General features: G+C 40.8%; 1 protein-coding gene across 2 annotated transcripts in view; it reads right to left on the reverse strand.

Moving 5' to 3' along the window:
* Window positions 1-2,050: 2,050 nt before the first annotated feature.
* LOC126250926 (proton-coupled folate transporter-like) overlaps window positions 2,051-18,076 on the reverse strand; it is a 111,747-nt gene continuing 95,721 nt past the window's right edge. The window contains exon 10 of one of the 2 annotated variants that reach the window (XM_049951599.1): window positions 2,051-3,977. In XM_049951599.1, the coding sequence (XP_049807556.1) occupies window positions 3,890-3,977 (88 nt within the window). In that variant the 3' untranslated portion in view covers window positions 2,051-3,889. The remainder of the gene's footprint in view (window positions 3,978-18,076) is intronic. The other variant, XM_049951598.1, reaches the window with a different exon arrangement.

Raw genomic sequence — 18,076 nt, forward strand, 5'->3', positions numbered from 1 at the left:
CTTAGGATATTTTAGGTTAGGTAGTGTGTAAGCTTAGGAACTGGTGACCTTAGCGGTTAAGTCCCATAAGATTTCACAGACATTTGAAAATCTGAATCAGTTTTGGAATCAGCACAACAACTGCTTTAAGATGGAACACTTAACACATCATTTTACAGTCGTTTTAAATTTCGTAAAAAATTACATTTAATTTTGCTAAGAAGGTGGAACGAGTCATTGGAGGAATAATTAACTCAGTTATTGTTGATACTACATTTATATACATTTTGTCTGATTTAACGTAGAAGTGGCAATATCTCTTTTGTTAAAAGTATTATAAATTAAATAGCCGGCTCACTTTTGCTATGAAGTACCTATTTTTACTTTGGTTTTGTTACCTCATATTCCCTAAAGAGGTGCGGAAAGGCAAATCTATAAATATTTTTGAGAGATGCCAGCGACGATTCAGGCTCAGATGACATTGGGGTAGGTCGTGTGATCTACAATTCGTGTATTTTTTGTGACTGTCAGTCAAAATCAAGTTGGGAATAGTGGCACAACATGGCCGATGTTCATTATTGTGGATCTTGTAAATTGCGATTTCTGTGAGCTATGTTTACTAATAAACCACGTACTCTGAATTAATGTTTCTACTTATTTGTTAATACGTGAAACATAGCACCTTTGCTGCGCAGGGTAGCCGAGCGGTCTAGGGCGCCCTTCACGGTTCGTCGGAGGTTCGATTCCTCCCTCGGGCATGGGTTGTGTGTTGTCCTTAGCGTAAGTTAAAGTTAGATTAAGTAGGGTGTAAGCCTAGGGACTGATGACCTCAGCAGTTTGGTCCCATAGAAACTTACCACAAATTTCCAAATAGCACCTTTAGCACAACTGAATCCAGGGACCAATCTCCTGGAATGGTCAGCATCCGATATAATTAATCATTGTAATCAACGAGATTCGTTATTTGGTTTTGTGGCGTCATTTAATTTTTCTCGGGGCTCAGATTTTAACTGATTTTAGACATCCGGTGATAGGTAATGCCACAAGCTTCTCAGATCCTTAGTCGCATATCTTTCTGTCAGTTTTTGTTGTCTGTATAGGTATATCTGTTCCGAGTGGTGTCGATCTTTTGCAGCCCAAACAGTATTTCGTCATCCGTGAAGAGTGTACCATGAAAAGGAGAAATAGGTGTGCTATGTTCAGGGTAAAGGATGGCTGTGTCTCACCCTGGGGGTGCCATGGCAGAGAAACAATGAGCAGTTTCCCTCAATCTTGTACACCTTTGGCTAGGAGCTTCAGGAGACCTTAGGATGCTAAACTCGCAATTTTTTACCTTCGTTTACTCAGCTCGCTACGTCCTGTTGGACAGTAGAAACGGTTCAATAGACAAACGCATGAAATTCTCCACTTTACCCACAACCATAGCTCCCTTCATAAGGATACCATTTTAAATTAGTAACAGACCTAATTTTTTTATTAATTGTATCACTTAAAAATTTACATCTTAAGAGTTTAATTAAAACAGGACTGTTATACTGTGGAATAACGACATAGCTATATATAAGTCTGGTGTAGTGCACCTAACACTATTATTTATAGAAAGCTAGTCCGAGAACCGTATCTTTAAGATGTTTTCAAAAATAATAGAAAACGCTAAAAAGTAGGAAGGCAGTACTTTCACGTTCATAATTAACCATTTCTGAACAATATTATTAATTCGAATCATAGTATTACGAGTTTTGCTAGTATTTTATGCTCCAGAAAGAATACGCCCAGAATTTCGATACACACAGAATAATATACACATGTCACACATTTAAGTTGTTAAATATGATTTGGAATGGAGGGCCGATGTATAATATGAAATATTCGTGCATGAATTAAAAATTAGTAGACATTCATTACTAAACTCTTTCTCATATAAACAATGATTTTTCATCGAGTAAAACAATTACTTTACTAAAATTGCCTTAAGTAATTTATTTGTAGGTATAAATACATATAAATACAATCATAAAGTCTCTATAAAAACGTACATTGTATGTCTTTTCTATCGAATTCTATAATAAATAACTAATCGATCTCAAAAAGTATCTGGAAATTTAAATGCGAGTGCATCAAATCCGAATTTTACAAAAGTTGTATAAAAATATATACACATAGTTGTCATTATATGTACACGAAATGATAACCACACACTCGGAAGTTAAAGTGCTCAATAAATGAAAGAGTATGAGGCTGCATTACAGCACGCAATAACGCCGGAGAACAAAAGACTTGTCATGATTCTGGCGTACGCAACACATCCAACATGGGCTACCAGAAAGTAGCTTGCTCGAACAGTCCCCCTCCACGTTAAGTAATGGCGTCCAAAACCGCACATGCATCGAAAACTGGCACATAGATTTCCCCCACCCCATAACCTTCACATATTAGTTAATGTTTCCTCACATGCTGTCGTAGTATTTGCTGGCACGATTATGAAGATGGCATTTTGCTTGCGCTATTGCGGTTGGGCCTATTTTACTTAAAAACCGCACAGAAACGAAAACAAAGAGGAAAATGAGCCACAAATACTGGATACAAAAATGGGTATCTAAACTATTTGAAGGCGTCAAAACATGATAATAAAGGAATTATCACCAGGGGACTAAGTATAGCTCTGAAATCATTTTTTAGTAAGTAAAACTAATTCTGGATTAATTTTGAACTATATTTCTTCCTGTGTACAAAAGTAAGATACACTTTATGTGAAACGACTTACCAGCTTACAGTAAGTTACAGGTAATACTGAGATATGTAGTATCTGGATAAATCTTATTGAATTCTTGAAGTATAATTTCTGGATTTTTATGTGAAATGCTTGTTGCTGTTTACAGTATCTGAAGGCACATCTGAAGATAAGGGACTCTCATATGAACAGGTTCTGTATTGTTTCTGTTCTTAGAGCTAGAGAGAATTCTGAGATGACATAGGTGCTGCAAATATAAAATTTCCTGTACTTACTTTTGTAACCAAACATCATGCTGTTATACAGAAACAAGCATCATTAAGTAATTGCACCAGTTAGAAAACGACCCTGAGGAGGACCGCAGCAAGTCGGTCGTAACGTCGGCTGTTTAGCTGTTATAATAATTACAATGACGCAGCCCAGTATTCAAAATTATTTTACCCAAAAATAACACTATTTTGTTAACACAGCATTTGGTTTATTGTGAAGAGCCTATTAGAAATCACAAATAAATGCTGTATTTCAACTTCATTGCGACATTTACGTTCAATGACAAGAGCAAAAATTTATTATCATTGTAACAAAATTAAAATAACTTTAAAATGTTAAAAAATTTGAAACATTTTACGTTATTGCAAATCGTACTGTCTTACTTTAACAGTAATTAATGACTAAAAGGAATTGCTTATGGCTAGGATAAGATTCCTCTCACGAAGGTTAAGAGAATTTTACTACTTTACAAAGTATTTGTTTACATAGGTGAAGGCAAAATCATTTGCTATGACGTAAACTATTCAAGTACACAAGCAAACGATGTCATATGTACTGTCGTACGAACGGAAGCGGAGTGAGAGTAAATCCGCTACCGACAGTTGCTGAAGTTCGTGACGGAGGTAGGGCAAGCTGCTTGGGGCGAATAAATGAAAGGACTATCAACTTTTTTGGCTGTCGTGCAAGTGTGCCAGTCCAAGGATATTTCCATAAACAAGCTTCTGGCAGGAGCAGCGGTGAGGATACGCATGTGCATGTCTATTGAAGCATGACTTGAAGATCTGTGGAGTAGCAGCGTATCCGACTGAGAAGACACCTGGCTGTCAAGCAGGATCTGGGACAGGTCGCTTCAGGAGGCATCTGTTGCCAGGACTCCTCGCTCTGGGTGGGTGGGCAGTGAGCAGCTGCTCAGGCGAGAAGCGGAGAGCCTTCATCTTGCTGTTTCTGCTGCTGCTGCCGCTCCTTCCTCGCACCTCGGTTCAGGAAAATCGCAATTCTGTAACAATGATTGTATTCTAAAAATTCGTACCCACATTTAAATTTGAATCGTCTTGAAGGCGGGATGCAACAAACGTCAAATTGGCAGGAGGAGTATACGCGCTATGGTATGCTAATTATTGTCACTTCAGTACAACCGTACAAAGTAGTCATGAGTACCGCTAATTTCATGCTGTACATAAAATCTTCGTTCCCTGCGTCACATATGTGGACCTTCGTTCATTATTTTTTTCTCCGAAAATTGGCGTATTTTTCCGCTTATAGACCGGTGTTCTGCGAGTGTGGACCTTCTAGTTCTTAGCCTTAAAATCAGGGCGCAGAAACTTGCAAGGTTCGATTCGTGTTATAGTTTACAGCTGGTGGTATGCAGAAAATGGTTACTTCTACAAATTACATTCTACATACCTTTTTGGTATGGTTATAATTATTTATGGTACTTTTGAATACATTGTGGGAGTAAGCAGTGATCAATGTTGTTACAAATATTTACCATCAAAAACAGTCTTGATCACAAATTATTTATTCCGGTGACTGGTTTCGACCACAACTGTGGTCATCTTCAGACCAATGAGTAAGAACCTCCTTCTGGTGGTAAATCATTACTAGTGACCGGTTTCGACACAACTGTGGTCATCTTCAGACAACATGCAAAATGTGAATAAAAGGCCAAGAAGAACTATATTGCGACCAATTTCAGTAACTAGGTTTTAAAATTTTGGCTAACTACCAAATCTTCATGGGCCAAGGGATGACGCAAAGTGCAGGAAACCTGGAAGAAACATGTGCTTTAAATCTGGAATGTATTTATCTATTGTGAAAAATAATTGTGTTGTAGCTTATCATAAAACTTACCAAAAAGATATATTTACTGGACTCAGCAAATTATTACTTGTTGCATATTATTGTATTATTATTATTTTCTTGTATTCATGAAGTTCTTTTACAGCATCAACAAAAACCTCTATTAGGAATCATATAGCCCAAAAAAATTAACATTAAGAATCCTATTCTAGTGTACTATAGCATATACAGTTTACTGTTTCAGAAAAAGATATTGCCGAATAAAATGTTTTTATCGAAGAAGGGCGAAAGACAATACAAAGACTAGTACGTTTTCACGATAAGAGAGACCTGATGTCCACATATGTGGAGTTCCATTTATATTTCATTTACGTTTGTATCGTCCTTGCTTTGCTGGAAAATGTGAAAAGAAAAATTTCCTGTGAATTCTTTTTATCTCAAGAGTGAAGAGAATAAGCGAAGATTATGCAACGCATTAAACAAAACTGCATCGCATTCCATTGTTCTTTCTTTGTGAGAAGATCGTGTTATGGCTCGTATAACAAGGAATTTGGGATTCGGATTGGTGACCCATCGAAATTGCAGTTTATCGTCCCGCAGTATTGGTGCTCACATTGACGTGGAGCGCATATCTGTCATATGAAAGTGCAAATGAGAGGTGCAGGAGGCCACACTCAAGCACATGGAGAATCTCAATGCAATAAGTCGATTAGCTCCCGAGAGGACAGACGTTGTTCACTTGTTTGTAGGATCGTACAGCCACGTCACAAAATTGGGTTGGTGCATAAATTCGTAGCGTTTTTGGGTGAGTATAATAAACGTAACAGATGCACGTAACAGAGACTTTAGTCATCAATTATATTCTCCTTCACTATTTACAACAGTTTGCCAACGCTGGCGTAACTTGGGTCTTCCCCGCTGCGTGCAAACGTCACACGATGGTGGAATAATCAAATTTCATTTCCAGTTATCGAGTACACTGACGTGGATCATTGTGGATTAAGGTGTTTAAACGATCTTCATCAAACCCTGAAGGTCTTCCTGAACGTGGAGAGTCACTAATGTTAAAACGATCCTACTTAAACCGAGAAAACCATTTTCTTGCCTTGCTCTTTGCAATGGCATTATCACCATACAGGGCGCAAATGATTCTGGATGCCTCCGCTGCCGTCAAGCCTCTATTGAACTCCAACAGAGGAATATGCGGGAAATGTTTCGATTCCTCAGCATAGCACTCCATTTTCTAGCGTCCACAGCTCCGTTCACTATCTCCAAATGAGAAAGAGACAATATGTAAGCCCAGATAGGAACAGTGAACTACAAATAAAAAATAACAATCGATAAATAAACCCATGGCAATCGGAATACCAAGATGCAAAACAAAAGCGTTACGAACTTATGCACCAAACTAACCCTAGTACTTTGAGTCAGGAAATGGGCTTGTTTGCAGCGAGACCAGTATCCACACGAACAGTGTGACGACTTCTGGAGCAGCCTGGACTGGTTATGGGACTACCGAATGATTTTAACAACCGATTGGCCGGTCGATTGTTTTTCATTTAGTCGGTTTTTCAGTCGAATGAAACAACCGAATGAAACTAGACTCGGCGGCCACGTCACCTATAAGAATGTTTTCACTCACTTCCTGGGTTTAATATATTTCACTTAAAATGTGAGAACCGACTGAGACAAGTCTCTGACTATTACGGCTGTTATATGAATGTTTTCTCTCAGTATTCGTGTTTGAATTATTTTCATTTACAAACTTTTTCAGTCTAATGTATCTTTTTTCAAGGAGAAGTGAATAAAAAGCATATTTATAAAAAAAAATACTATTTTCAAAATTTATGTATTTATTTACTCAAATAAGGATTTTTAGAATTTTGTGCTTTAAGCATGGACTTTTTGTTGGTTTTAAAAGGTTAACGATTAGTATTACATTATAAATTTATGTTTAAATAACTGAACAATTACTTTTTATTTAAATTTATTGAAGCACTGACTCTCTCTTCCCACTGCTTTGCACCTGTCACTGATAATTCTATTTCGGTAAATGCTGGTGTGACATGAACCGAAAGCGTATATAGATATATATTTTTGTTTGGTGATTTAATCACTTGCTTTTCAAGAATCTATTGCCGTTTGTCAATAGGTTTTTTTTGCTGAAATATTTGTCATCATTCATTAATTTTCTATGAATTTCTTAATTAATCCAGTTTCATAATATAAATAATCTTTGCAGATACTTTATTTCGCATTGAATGTATCTTCAGTGTCACTTTTTGTAAGTCATATGATACCTTCCATTCCCACTCCACTGAGCGTTTCCGTCTTCTGAACCAATTCACTATTAAGAAAAGGCCTGTTCGTGAACACGGACCATAAACAGAACTGAAAGCCACTTATTGGCACTCAGCCGATACGTGAAACAACGGAATGGACAGTTTTAATTTGACTGAATGGATAGTTTTCATTTGACTGAATGGACAGTTTTCATTCCGTTGCTCCCACAGACTGACTTCACCGAAAAGGATGAGTGAACTGTCCAACTGATACGTAAAGCTACAACAGAAAGAATCGACTGTTTTCATTCGGTTTCTGTCATAGACAGGTTTCACATATAAGAATGAATTAATAATTCAACCTATACGAGAAATTAAAACCAAATGAGCCGATTGTTTTCCAGAACCGACTAAACCGATTGTTTTTAGTCGCTTGGTCCCACCACTACCATGGACCGTCGGCACAACGACCACTGTTGTGGCTTCCCTTGACGAGTTCAGCATCACGAGGGATGTATCCGTGTGTGGAGGATCAAAGAAGAAGGAACATTGCCAGGCTACAGTCGTCATCGTTATGTGGTCCGAGCACCAGACGTGATGGTATGGGATGCCACTCGGTATACAACACGAACAGGTATGAGGTGCTATTGGGTATACAACACGATCATCTTTAATTCACATAGCCGCTGGCTGTGATAAAGGAAGACTGCATGTTGCCCTTGCTGTCGTGGCTGACTTGATCAGAACGTTCTCCCAATCCTTCATCCACTTAAAACAGGGATGGGTTACTGAGAGACTGTCCAGCCTCCAGTGGCCAGCTACTTTTGCATGGAGCTGAAGTATCAAGTATTGACACAACTGTAACCGTAATCCTGTCTCCATTCTTGGGCTCGATTTCCAGCTGGGCTAGAGCCAGAGGTAGCAGCTTTGTGTAAAACATTTCATAGACTGTATACTTTCAAATCACCTACAAATTTAATCATGCATTCCTCTAACTATAAAATTTCGATATCTGCTATCCTTCGAGGTGTAGCTACAACAGTGAATAATTTCTTATTGACGAATGACTTTTCTGAGGCTGGGATTCGAACTCGGTCTCCTATTCACTAGGCAGATGCTCCTACTACTACACCACCCTGGCACAGTGGCTTTGTACAACTGCGTGGACTACCCTATCACGCCTCAGTCCAAATTGCCGTTCACGCCTCAGCCCACTTGGTACTCCCCATAAACTCGAACAGCATTGCAGAGGCTCTCCAACTGTAGACAGTCTCAAACGAAATGGGGGATCCTGCCTGAAACACGGGCATAGCCGCGTTAATAAAATGAAACTATATGGTTCCAGAGACCTTTTGAAGTCTCAGACATCTATGATGACTGAAGTGACGAATGGAAATTTGTACCAAGACTTAGGCTCGAACCCAGGTATACTGCTCAATAGCAGATACGCTAACCACTACGCCACCCTGGCACAGTTGCTTTGCACAACTGCATGCCTCCTCCCCCCCCCCCAAATCCAAGTTCCCCTTCACACCTCAGCGCGCTTGGTATTCCCCCTAAACTCGAAAAGCATTGCAGAGGCTTTCCAACTGTATTGGAATAGCACGTCATCATAAAAAAGAGGGGCAAATGTGCTTTAATCAAATGAAATTGTATGGTTCCAGAGACCTGTTCAAGTCTATGGCGACTAAAGCGACGAATGTAAATTTGTACCAACGCCTAGGTTCGAACCCAGGTCTCCTGCTCATTAGGTCGATGCGCTAAACACTACGCCACTTTGGAACAGTGGCTTTGCACAACTGTATGGACACGTACATATATACATCATAGATATTTGAGACTTGAAAAGGTCTCTGGAGAGACATATTTAATTTGAATGACATTTCCTTCGTCTTAAATATGTTGTCGTTATTAATTTGTTAAAGATTAAAGACTTATGGCGTTTTGGAGAATTATATTTGGAGTCACATGTCTCAATTTACGTGCAAGATACTCAAAAGTATTCCCAGTAAGATGAATCCATAGGTTGGTTTTGGAATGAGATAGGAGAAAAGAGAAAATAAAGGTGCAAGAACTGTCGTACTCTTTCTCTCCCTCTCTTATGTGTGTGTGTGTGTGTGTGTGTGTGTGCATGACAGACAAAGAAAGAAAGAGAAGAGAGAAGTATTTGGACAAATTTACAATGAATTTTCAAATGTTGTGGTTTAGTGTAATGCATATTCACATTTCTTTTTGTGTACAATAAGTCCAGATGTTAAAATATCGATGAATTTGAAGTTTGAAAGTTGTCAGTTTATTCAACGTAGTATCACAGACCTGTGAATGAGACTAAGTTCTATCTTGGCATTATTTCAGCCTTGAGAATGGGAAAGATGATGGGTTACTAAAGATACCTGCCCCTGTTTCAGTCGCGAATGGCGCGTGAGAAGAACGATTGTTGGTAAACCTCTGCATTAGCTCTAATTTCTCTAATTTTATCGTTGTGGTCATTTCGCGAGAGGTATGTGTGAGGAAGTAATACGTTGTCCGCCTCTTCCAGGAAAACACTCTCTCGCAATTTTAATAGGCGAACCTCTCTGTAGCCGGCCGGAGTGGCCGAGCGGTTCTAGGCGCTTCAGTCTGGAACCGCGCGACCGCTACGGTCGCAGGTTAGAATCCTGCCTCGGGCACGGATGTGTGTGACGTCCTTAGGTCAGTTAGGTTTAAGTAGTTCTAAGTTCTAGGGGACTGATGGCCTCAGAAGTTAAGTCCCATAGTGCTCAGAGCCATTTGAACCATTTGAACGTCTCTGGGATGCACAACGCCTCTCTTGACTGTCACTGGAGCTTGTTGAGCATCTATGTAACGCAATCGCGAAGACCAAACGGACCCGTGACGAAAGGCACTCTTCGTTGGATCTTCTCTACCTCTTCCATCAGTCCCGCCTGGTAACGGCTCCAGATTAATGAACAGTACTCAAGAATCGATCGAACAACCATCTTGTGAGCCGCTGTGAATTACATTACCTTGAGATACTTAATACGAAAGCAAGTTCATTCGCATAATCTACGTAGAATCTCATGGGTATCTCTTCTGGCCTAATGCCTTTCCATTACAAAGCGATTGAGGCTGTTCCACGATCAATTGTCTCAATATCTGCCATTTCGAACTTCGTACGATGATCGAAAAGAGGGACCGTATTCCGATCTTCCGCAGTGAAACAGTTTCAGAATACCGAATTCAGTATTTCGGTCTTCTCTCTGTCATTTTCCGTTTCTACCATTATTGTCAATGAGTGACTGAATAGATGATTTCGAATCGTTTACTGATTTTACGTACGACCAAAACCTCTTAGGGTTAGTGGTTAGATAGGTAGACTAAATTTTACCTTCAGAGTCACTGAACACTTCTTTCATTGCCATCCTTACGCTCATTTTCGCTTCGTTCAGTTTTTGCTAGTCAGCTAGGTTTTGACTTCTCTTGAATCTGTGATAAAACTGTCTTTCTTTACGTGTCAGTATTCTTACACGGCTATTATACCACTGTGGGCCTTTCCACCCCCTAAGACCTTGCTAAACATACTTGTCTAAGGCATATTGAACGATGCCTCTGAGTCTTTTTTCCCATTTGTGCTCCACGCCTTCGTCCCCAGCACTGAATAATTGATGTTGACTACTAACATACTTTATGATTTGTTTCCTGTCACTAGTTAAGCAAAAATATTTTCTTACCTCTCTTAACATCCACTGTAATACCCGTAGTGATAGACGCTTTCACAGCCCTATGATCGCTGATATCCTCCTGCATTAACTGAGCCGAGAAGTTCAAAACTGTTTGTTGCTAGGATGTCTAAGACGTTACGTTCACAAGTATGTTCTTTAACTATCTGTTCGATGTAATTTTCGCTCAATGGATTCGCAACAATATCACACAAATACCCCCCTCTCTTCCCCCCCCCCCTCCCCCGAATTACAACGGCAAAATTACTAACGGAATTCCCCAAGTTCTGCCTGAAGCGTTCTACCATTCCATCTCCTAACACAATAACCATCCGATTACAGTTTTGACCCACGTTCGATGCTTAAAAACACCCACATTAATTTACACTAAATTAGTTTTCATTCGGAATGTGTAATAACCTCGCTAGAAATGATCGACTTCCTTACTGTAAGAAATACACTACCACCATTGATGACTTATCTATCCTTACGATAACTATTCTAATTTGAATGTAGGATTTTGTTGCTATACACCGCCGTTTTCATCCAACTTTCTGTTAGTGATATTATTTGAGCATTATAATCTTCAGTAACAAGTACTAATTCTGGGACGTTATCATGGATGCTCCTTGAGTTTTCTAATATCATATTGTAAGAGGTCCATGACTAAGGAATTTATTGCTAGCGCACTCGAGTAGATATAACTTCGATGGATTGCTCACGCGCTGCCTGCCATATGTAAGCTACAATAGAATCGCAGACCAGAGAGCAGTGTCGGCAGCAGTAGTAGTAGTAGCTCGCAGTCGGGCGGTTGGGTCAGGTCGCTCTTAGAGAGCAGTTGTCTAGTTTTATAACTCACATAGAGCACTTGTGTCCTGTATGAAGTTACCAAGGCCGGTCGTGGAGATCGATGGTGGTGCCTGAGCGATGTAGTATAAGTTAAAAGCAAACATTATTAGTTATTGCCGAGCGGATATGTAATTTGCAGCAACTCATTTCGTACTATTCTTATATTGAAGTCACGCGTAAATAATTTTCAATAATTTTTCCAATAATAATCTTTCTTATAGAGAGAGCTTTTGACAGTCATTCATCTGAATTTAAAGTTTTTACTAATTTCTCCTATCCACAGTCATAGATAATTATCGTGAATAAAATCAGTTGTTTTTCATTCATAACAAAATCTAGTGGCCAGCATTGCACTGCGCTGTGCCAGAAAAATTTCTTATAGGAGCAGATATATACGCGTTATCCGCCGACTTAATTGGGGTAAGAATCTTCAGTTTATTCAGAATGACTTTTCAGGGCCATGAGACAGCGTTGCTGACGTCTAGATTTTCCAGTTTAAATTCACAGTCAGTTACTTATTGAAAGGTTATATGTGAGTCACATTTTCATTGGGAGGTTAGGCCCCATTTTTATTCCGAGGTTACGGAAATAATCTGTTGGGAGGTTACACTTAATAAACTGTTGGGAGGTTACAATATTAACCTTTTCTATATATGATCTGCGGGAGCGAACATTCTCTGACAATACTGTGCTGATATATCTTCGATTTAGACAGGTAGTTCATTTCTGATACCAAGGGAGAGGGATACCTCCAAGCTAAAAACCCCCACGTGCACGACACACGTACTCCGCTACTTTAGTAGCCGCTTACTGCGTGTAGTGCACACCTGACCTATTAAGGAAAACCCTACAACTCCCACCTGATAGCGGCGGTCGGGAAATTCGTATCCGATACCGCCTCTGGTTTAGACTTTCGACTCTGATCCAAACCTGAAGACCGCGTTCAACCCTGGCTAAGGTGTTACAAATAGTGAGATTAGCTCGACCTCTGCGTACGATGCTAATTGCCTTCACCAAATCAGCCACCTGCCTGAAGGAACTCAGGATCGCCTCAGAACCGACACACAGTAATGACACTCGTGAACTTATAAAATGTAAAAACTGTGGCTAAACTAAATATATCCTCAGAATGTCATCTTTTAGTCGTCACTGAAGGCACTAACTGAGAAATATTCTTCCCATCGTTATATCAGAGTTCTCTGCTACATGTTTGTACTGCAAGTACACATAATTTCATCAGTAAACTACAGTGATTAGTGCACTGAACAATGATCAGTTAACAAATGTAAGATGTCCAAACACATTTCACTGCCTCTTGAAGACAGACTTACTTGAAGGAGCTTCACAGAATTCTCAGACATTTGAAAGAGATACGTACATTGCGTTTTGAAGTGGTGTTCCCGTAAGTTAAGAAATGGGACCTGAGTATTGGGATTCTACTACCATTATAGTCGCATGTTGCTTTGCTGTGTTACTTCTTGTTAAACAACCAATATACTGATTTCTGTACAGCAGGACTGTGCATCATACAACTGGATAGCATGTTACGACTACACTAACAGTATTATAGTTCACCCTTGGTGTGAGCAGTGTTCGACCTAGATTATTAGCTTGCCTTGCTTCAGTGTCATAACGGTGTGTCGTACACCAGAAGTTTAAAGCCCAAAAATTTACTAAGAACTGACCCTTAGATCATATAATGTACGACGTGCATCCAGAAAGTAAGTTCTGATGACCGATAAAGAAAAGAAAAACATCACTAAGTAAGACATATTTATTGGAATATTTACATAGACTGAACGGCTAGTTCTCAGCATAGTCACCAGCATTGTTGACGCATTTATTGTAACGGTGCACTACCAACTGTATCCCCCGTGTCACAGGAGTCTGCCGTCAACGTCCGGAGCCTCGAAGTCACTCCAGAAAGTTACTCCAGACTGCACCTCAACGTTTCGCTGTGGAAACGTTTTCCTGCCAGAAAACGCTTGGTGAGATGGAAGAGGTTAAAGTCACTTTAGACGAGGTCGGAGCTGTAAGGTAAATGGTCGAAGATCTCCCACCCAAACTGATTCAACACATTTCGCATGACGTTCGGTGTATGGGATCCTGTATTTTCATGCACAAGCGTAATGCAACTTGTCAACATCCCACGTCTCTTGTTCTGGCTCGCGCTCCTCAGATTTTTCAATACCTGACAATACCGATCAGCATTTACGACCTTCCGTCACAGTAAAAACTCATACAGGAGGACACCGCATCGATCCCAGAGACAGTGTGTACAATTTTTTGGCAGAGACTGTCTGATCGAATTTGGTCTTCACAGGTAAACCACTACGTAGACCAATGCGTGGATCGTTGTTTTGTTTCTGGTGGCAAGCGACACACGTGTTCTTTCCCAGTAACAACGTGGTCGACAAAATCGCCATTTTTCTCTGCATACCACTGTCGTCAATGCTTTTGCCAGACGTTTGGTTTTGTGTTCATCTATCATTTGCTTTGGCACCCATCTCGCACACACTTTATGAAAACTGAGTCACCGGGAGACAATTTCGTGCAGCAGTAAGCGAGACATCTGGGGAACTGGCAAGAGAGTTCTGAATTTGTGAAGCGCTGGTTCTACGAAATTGCTCGCAGCACACTTTCCATCAGTTCCGGTGTCAAGAGGGATAGTTGGTCATTATGGCCTCCGTCATGAATATTGGTTCGTCCTATAGCGAACTGCCGGCTCCGTCTTCTGACCATAATGTCATGTCCATACACAGGGCACAACTGACGATGGATCTCTGCTGGAGATTGCTTCTGAGCGTGCAAAAATTGGATAACTGCACGAATCTCTCTGTTGGCGGGAGATAGCAGCAGGGCAGTCATTTCATCCTGCCATTGTGCGGTAACCACTGCTATCACAAGACTTAAGACCAGTTCCCATTAGAGTGCGGCAGCGTGGCCTGCGGCAACGGCAGCGGCAAGCATTTTCCACGGTGATGCGGCGACTCGCGGAATGGGTGTTCTCTCCTGGAAGCGGCAGACGCTAGCGGCAGCCAATGACGGATCGCTACTAAGGTATGGGTGGGGACCCGCTGAAATGTGCAATGTGCTATGTTTTTCATTAACTATACCATGAACCTACACGAAAGAAAGACGAAGTTGGATGAAGACATAGCAATTTCTTTATTTCCTTTGCAGTATGTTCTTTCACGTATTTCAGTATTCATGTTTTCTTATTTCACCATAAACAGATTTGATGAATTGTCATGCATGATTGTTCCCTATCTCGCTATTACATCGAAAAAATTTAGAAAACCGGTCGCCCCAAAACAGAAACTTGCTGTGACTCTCATAACAGCTTTTAGTGTTACAATTTGCAATACCTAAATACAGTTTACTATAATGATAGTAAGTTACCTTCATACGATTTATAACTGAAGATGTCTGACAGTTGATCCTCAGTATTTACAATATTAAGAACATGTCTTTTAAAACCTCTGCGAGTGTGAGTTATTGAGTCAATCAATAAATTCATATCACAATACTCAGATCCATCTTTAAACTGCCGTTGACACTATCATAACCAAGACAGACATAAAGCCAACCCCCATCCATCACGACGGAACCAATTCAGATGCCTACTGTCACCATAGATGACGGGCAGATTGAAACAATGTATGATAAGATAAAAAAAAAAGGTTATCCAGACAGTTAAGGAAGACAAAAATTTAAAATGTCATGAGAGACTGGAATTTGTTAGCAGGGATAGGAACAGAAAAAGTAGGAGAGCATGGGCTCAGGGAAAGGAATGAAAGGGGTAGCCACCTGGTAGAACTTTGCACAGGGCATAATTTAATCATCGTTGACACTTTGTTTAAAAATCACGAAAGACAGATGCATGCGTGGAATAGAGTTTTCGAAACCAAATTTTTAATTTTAATGCATTTCAAGATGCAAATGCAGACTGACTGAAGTGCAGATTACAACTAAAGAGATAGTAAAAGGTAGCAAATTAAGGGGATGGAACTTGAACAGATTAAGACCCTGAGGTTGTCGAAGATCTGAAAGGGATCATTAGGCAACGACTAACTGAAACCGAGAAAAGAATATACTACAAGAAGAATGGATACCTTTGAGAGAAGAAATGTTTAAGGCAGCAGAAGCAGAAAATGGAAAGAGACACAGCAGAAATCCTTGGACATTGCACGATGCATTGAATTTAAGTAACAACAAGGGAAAATATAAAAATACTGTAAATTAACCAGGCAACAGGGAATACAGTTGTCTAAAAGATCACAACCACAGAAAGTGCAAAATCACAAATCAAGAATGGCTAGGAGGAAAAGTCAAGAACTTTAAATTTCCTCCTAACTACTCTTGCTTTGCGATTTTTCAATTGGAAGAGATGTACAACTATATACTGGTATATATGAAAATTAAATTAAAAGAAACTTTGGAGCAAAGAGAAGCAACTGTATAAATACCAAGACCTCAGTTGGAAGTAAGCAAGTCGGAAGTAACACAGTCTGAGATTAGCCAGTGCATTCAAAAGTCATGGATAATGCGTGACCAGTCATTGGTTGTGATTTATGAAGAAATTAATATCTCCTGGAAAGTACCACAGAGTACCCAACACAGTAATTCAGCATTATCACATGCTGACAATCGCCATAAGGAAACTGCATTGCGCTGATAATCTCGGCGCTCAGTAATGCCAGAGTCGTCGTAACTGCCATCTGCTTCACATCTGCTGAGCAGCAAGCTACGTAAATTTAAGTATTAACTGTGTTTTTCTTACTTGTCACTTCTTCTTCCGTGTGTTTTTGCCTTTAGGAAGCTTTAATTTTCGAGTACTAGTAAGTTTGTTTCGAATACAGTCCAGAGACAGTTAGTGCTTATTTTCATTGTTTCCAACAAGTAGTGTCTAGTAACCACAGTTTAGTCAGCTATCAGCCACCTTTAGTGAATTAAAAGGCTAGTTAAAAGTTGATTGCTTAACTCTCTACAGTAAATTGTTGATTTCTTAGGATGTATAGGATGTGTGACTGCTGTGTACGGATGCATGAGGAGCTGGCCACTGTTCGCGAACAGCTGAACGTGCTGATGGCCACGATCAGCCGTCTTCAGGCTGCTGCCTCGGAGTGTAGCGGCAGTGGGGAGTCTGGTGCGTCGCATGGTACAGCCCAGGTGTTACATGCTTCACCCACGGTCCCTGCTGTCGAGACATCTTCGCGGGTACCGGACGCGGTTGGGCCACCCTCTCCACAAGGGGAGTGGCGGGTTCAACGGCGTTCGCGTCGCACGAGGCGGTGGGTCAATGTTGAGGCTGGCCGTATGGCATCGCCCGCTCTGCCTGTGAGTGGACATCTGGCCGCTCCTTCAGCAATGTCCGAACAGGCACACGGGGAGAGGAGTTTATTAGTGATTGGGAGCTCCAATGTTAGGCGGGTGATGGAGCCCCTTAGGGAAATAGCGGAAAGGTCGGGGAAGAAGGCCAGTGTTCACTCTGTCTGCTTGCCGGGGGGTCTCATCCGAGATGTGGAGGAGGCCCTGCCGGCGGCGATAGAGAGCACTGGGTGCACCCGACTGCAAATTGTTGCTCATGTCGGCGCCAATGACTCCTGCCGTCTGGGTTCAGAGGTCATCCTCAGTTCATACAGACGGTTGGCGGATTTGGTGAAGAACCAATCGCGGTTCTCTGGTTTGGAGCCGAGAGAAGGCTTAAACCAGAGGCTCAGACGATTCTGCGGAGATCTGGGGTGCAAATTTCTCGACCTTCGCTATCGGGTGGAGAAATGTAGGGTCCCCCTGAATAGGTCAGGCGTGCACTACACGCGGGAAGCGGCTACAAGGGTAGCGGAGTACGTGTGGAGTGCTCATGTGGTTTTTTTATGTTAGAGATTTCCCACCCTAGGCCCGACAAGACGTCTGCTGAGACACGACAAGGTAGCAGTAGGCAAAACGCAACATGGAATGACAATATTAATGTGGTAATAGTAAAATGCAGGAGCGTCTATAGAAAGATCTCAGAACTGCTCTTATTAATAAACGGTCACAATGGACACAGTACTAGGGACGGAAAGTTGGCTGAAACCAGTTGTAAACAGTAATGAAAATCTAAACTCAGATTGGAATGTATACCGCAGAGAAAGGCTGGACAGTGAAGGGGGAGGCGTGTTTATAGCGATAAAAAGTGCAATAATATCGAAGCAAATTGACGGAGATACGAAATGTGAAATAATTTGGGTTAAGGTCACGGTTAAAGCAGTCTCAAACATGGTAATTGGATGTCTCTATAGGCCCCTGGCTCAGCAGCTCTTGTGGAAGAACACCTGAAGGAAAATTTGGAAAATATTTCGAGTAGGTTTCCCGACCATGTTATAGTTTTGGGTGAAGATTTTAATTTACCAGATATAGACTGGGAGACTCAAACGTTTATAACGGGTGGCAGAGACAAAGAATCCAGCGAAATTTTTTTAAGT

The sequence above is a fragment of the Schistocerca nitens genome, chromosome 1, assembly GCF_023898315.1.
Source record: "Schistocerca nitens isolate TAMUIC-IGC-003100 chromosome 1, iqSchNite1.1, whole genome shotgun sequence".
NCBI lineage: Eukaryota > Metazoa > Arthropoda > Insecta > Orthoptera > Acrididae > Schistocerca > Schistocerca nitens.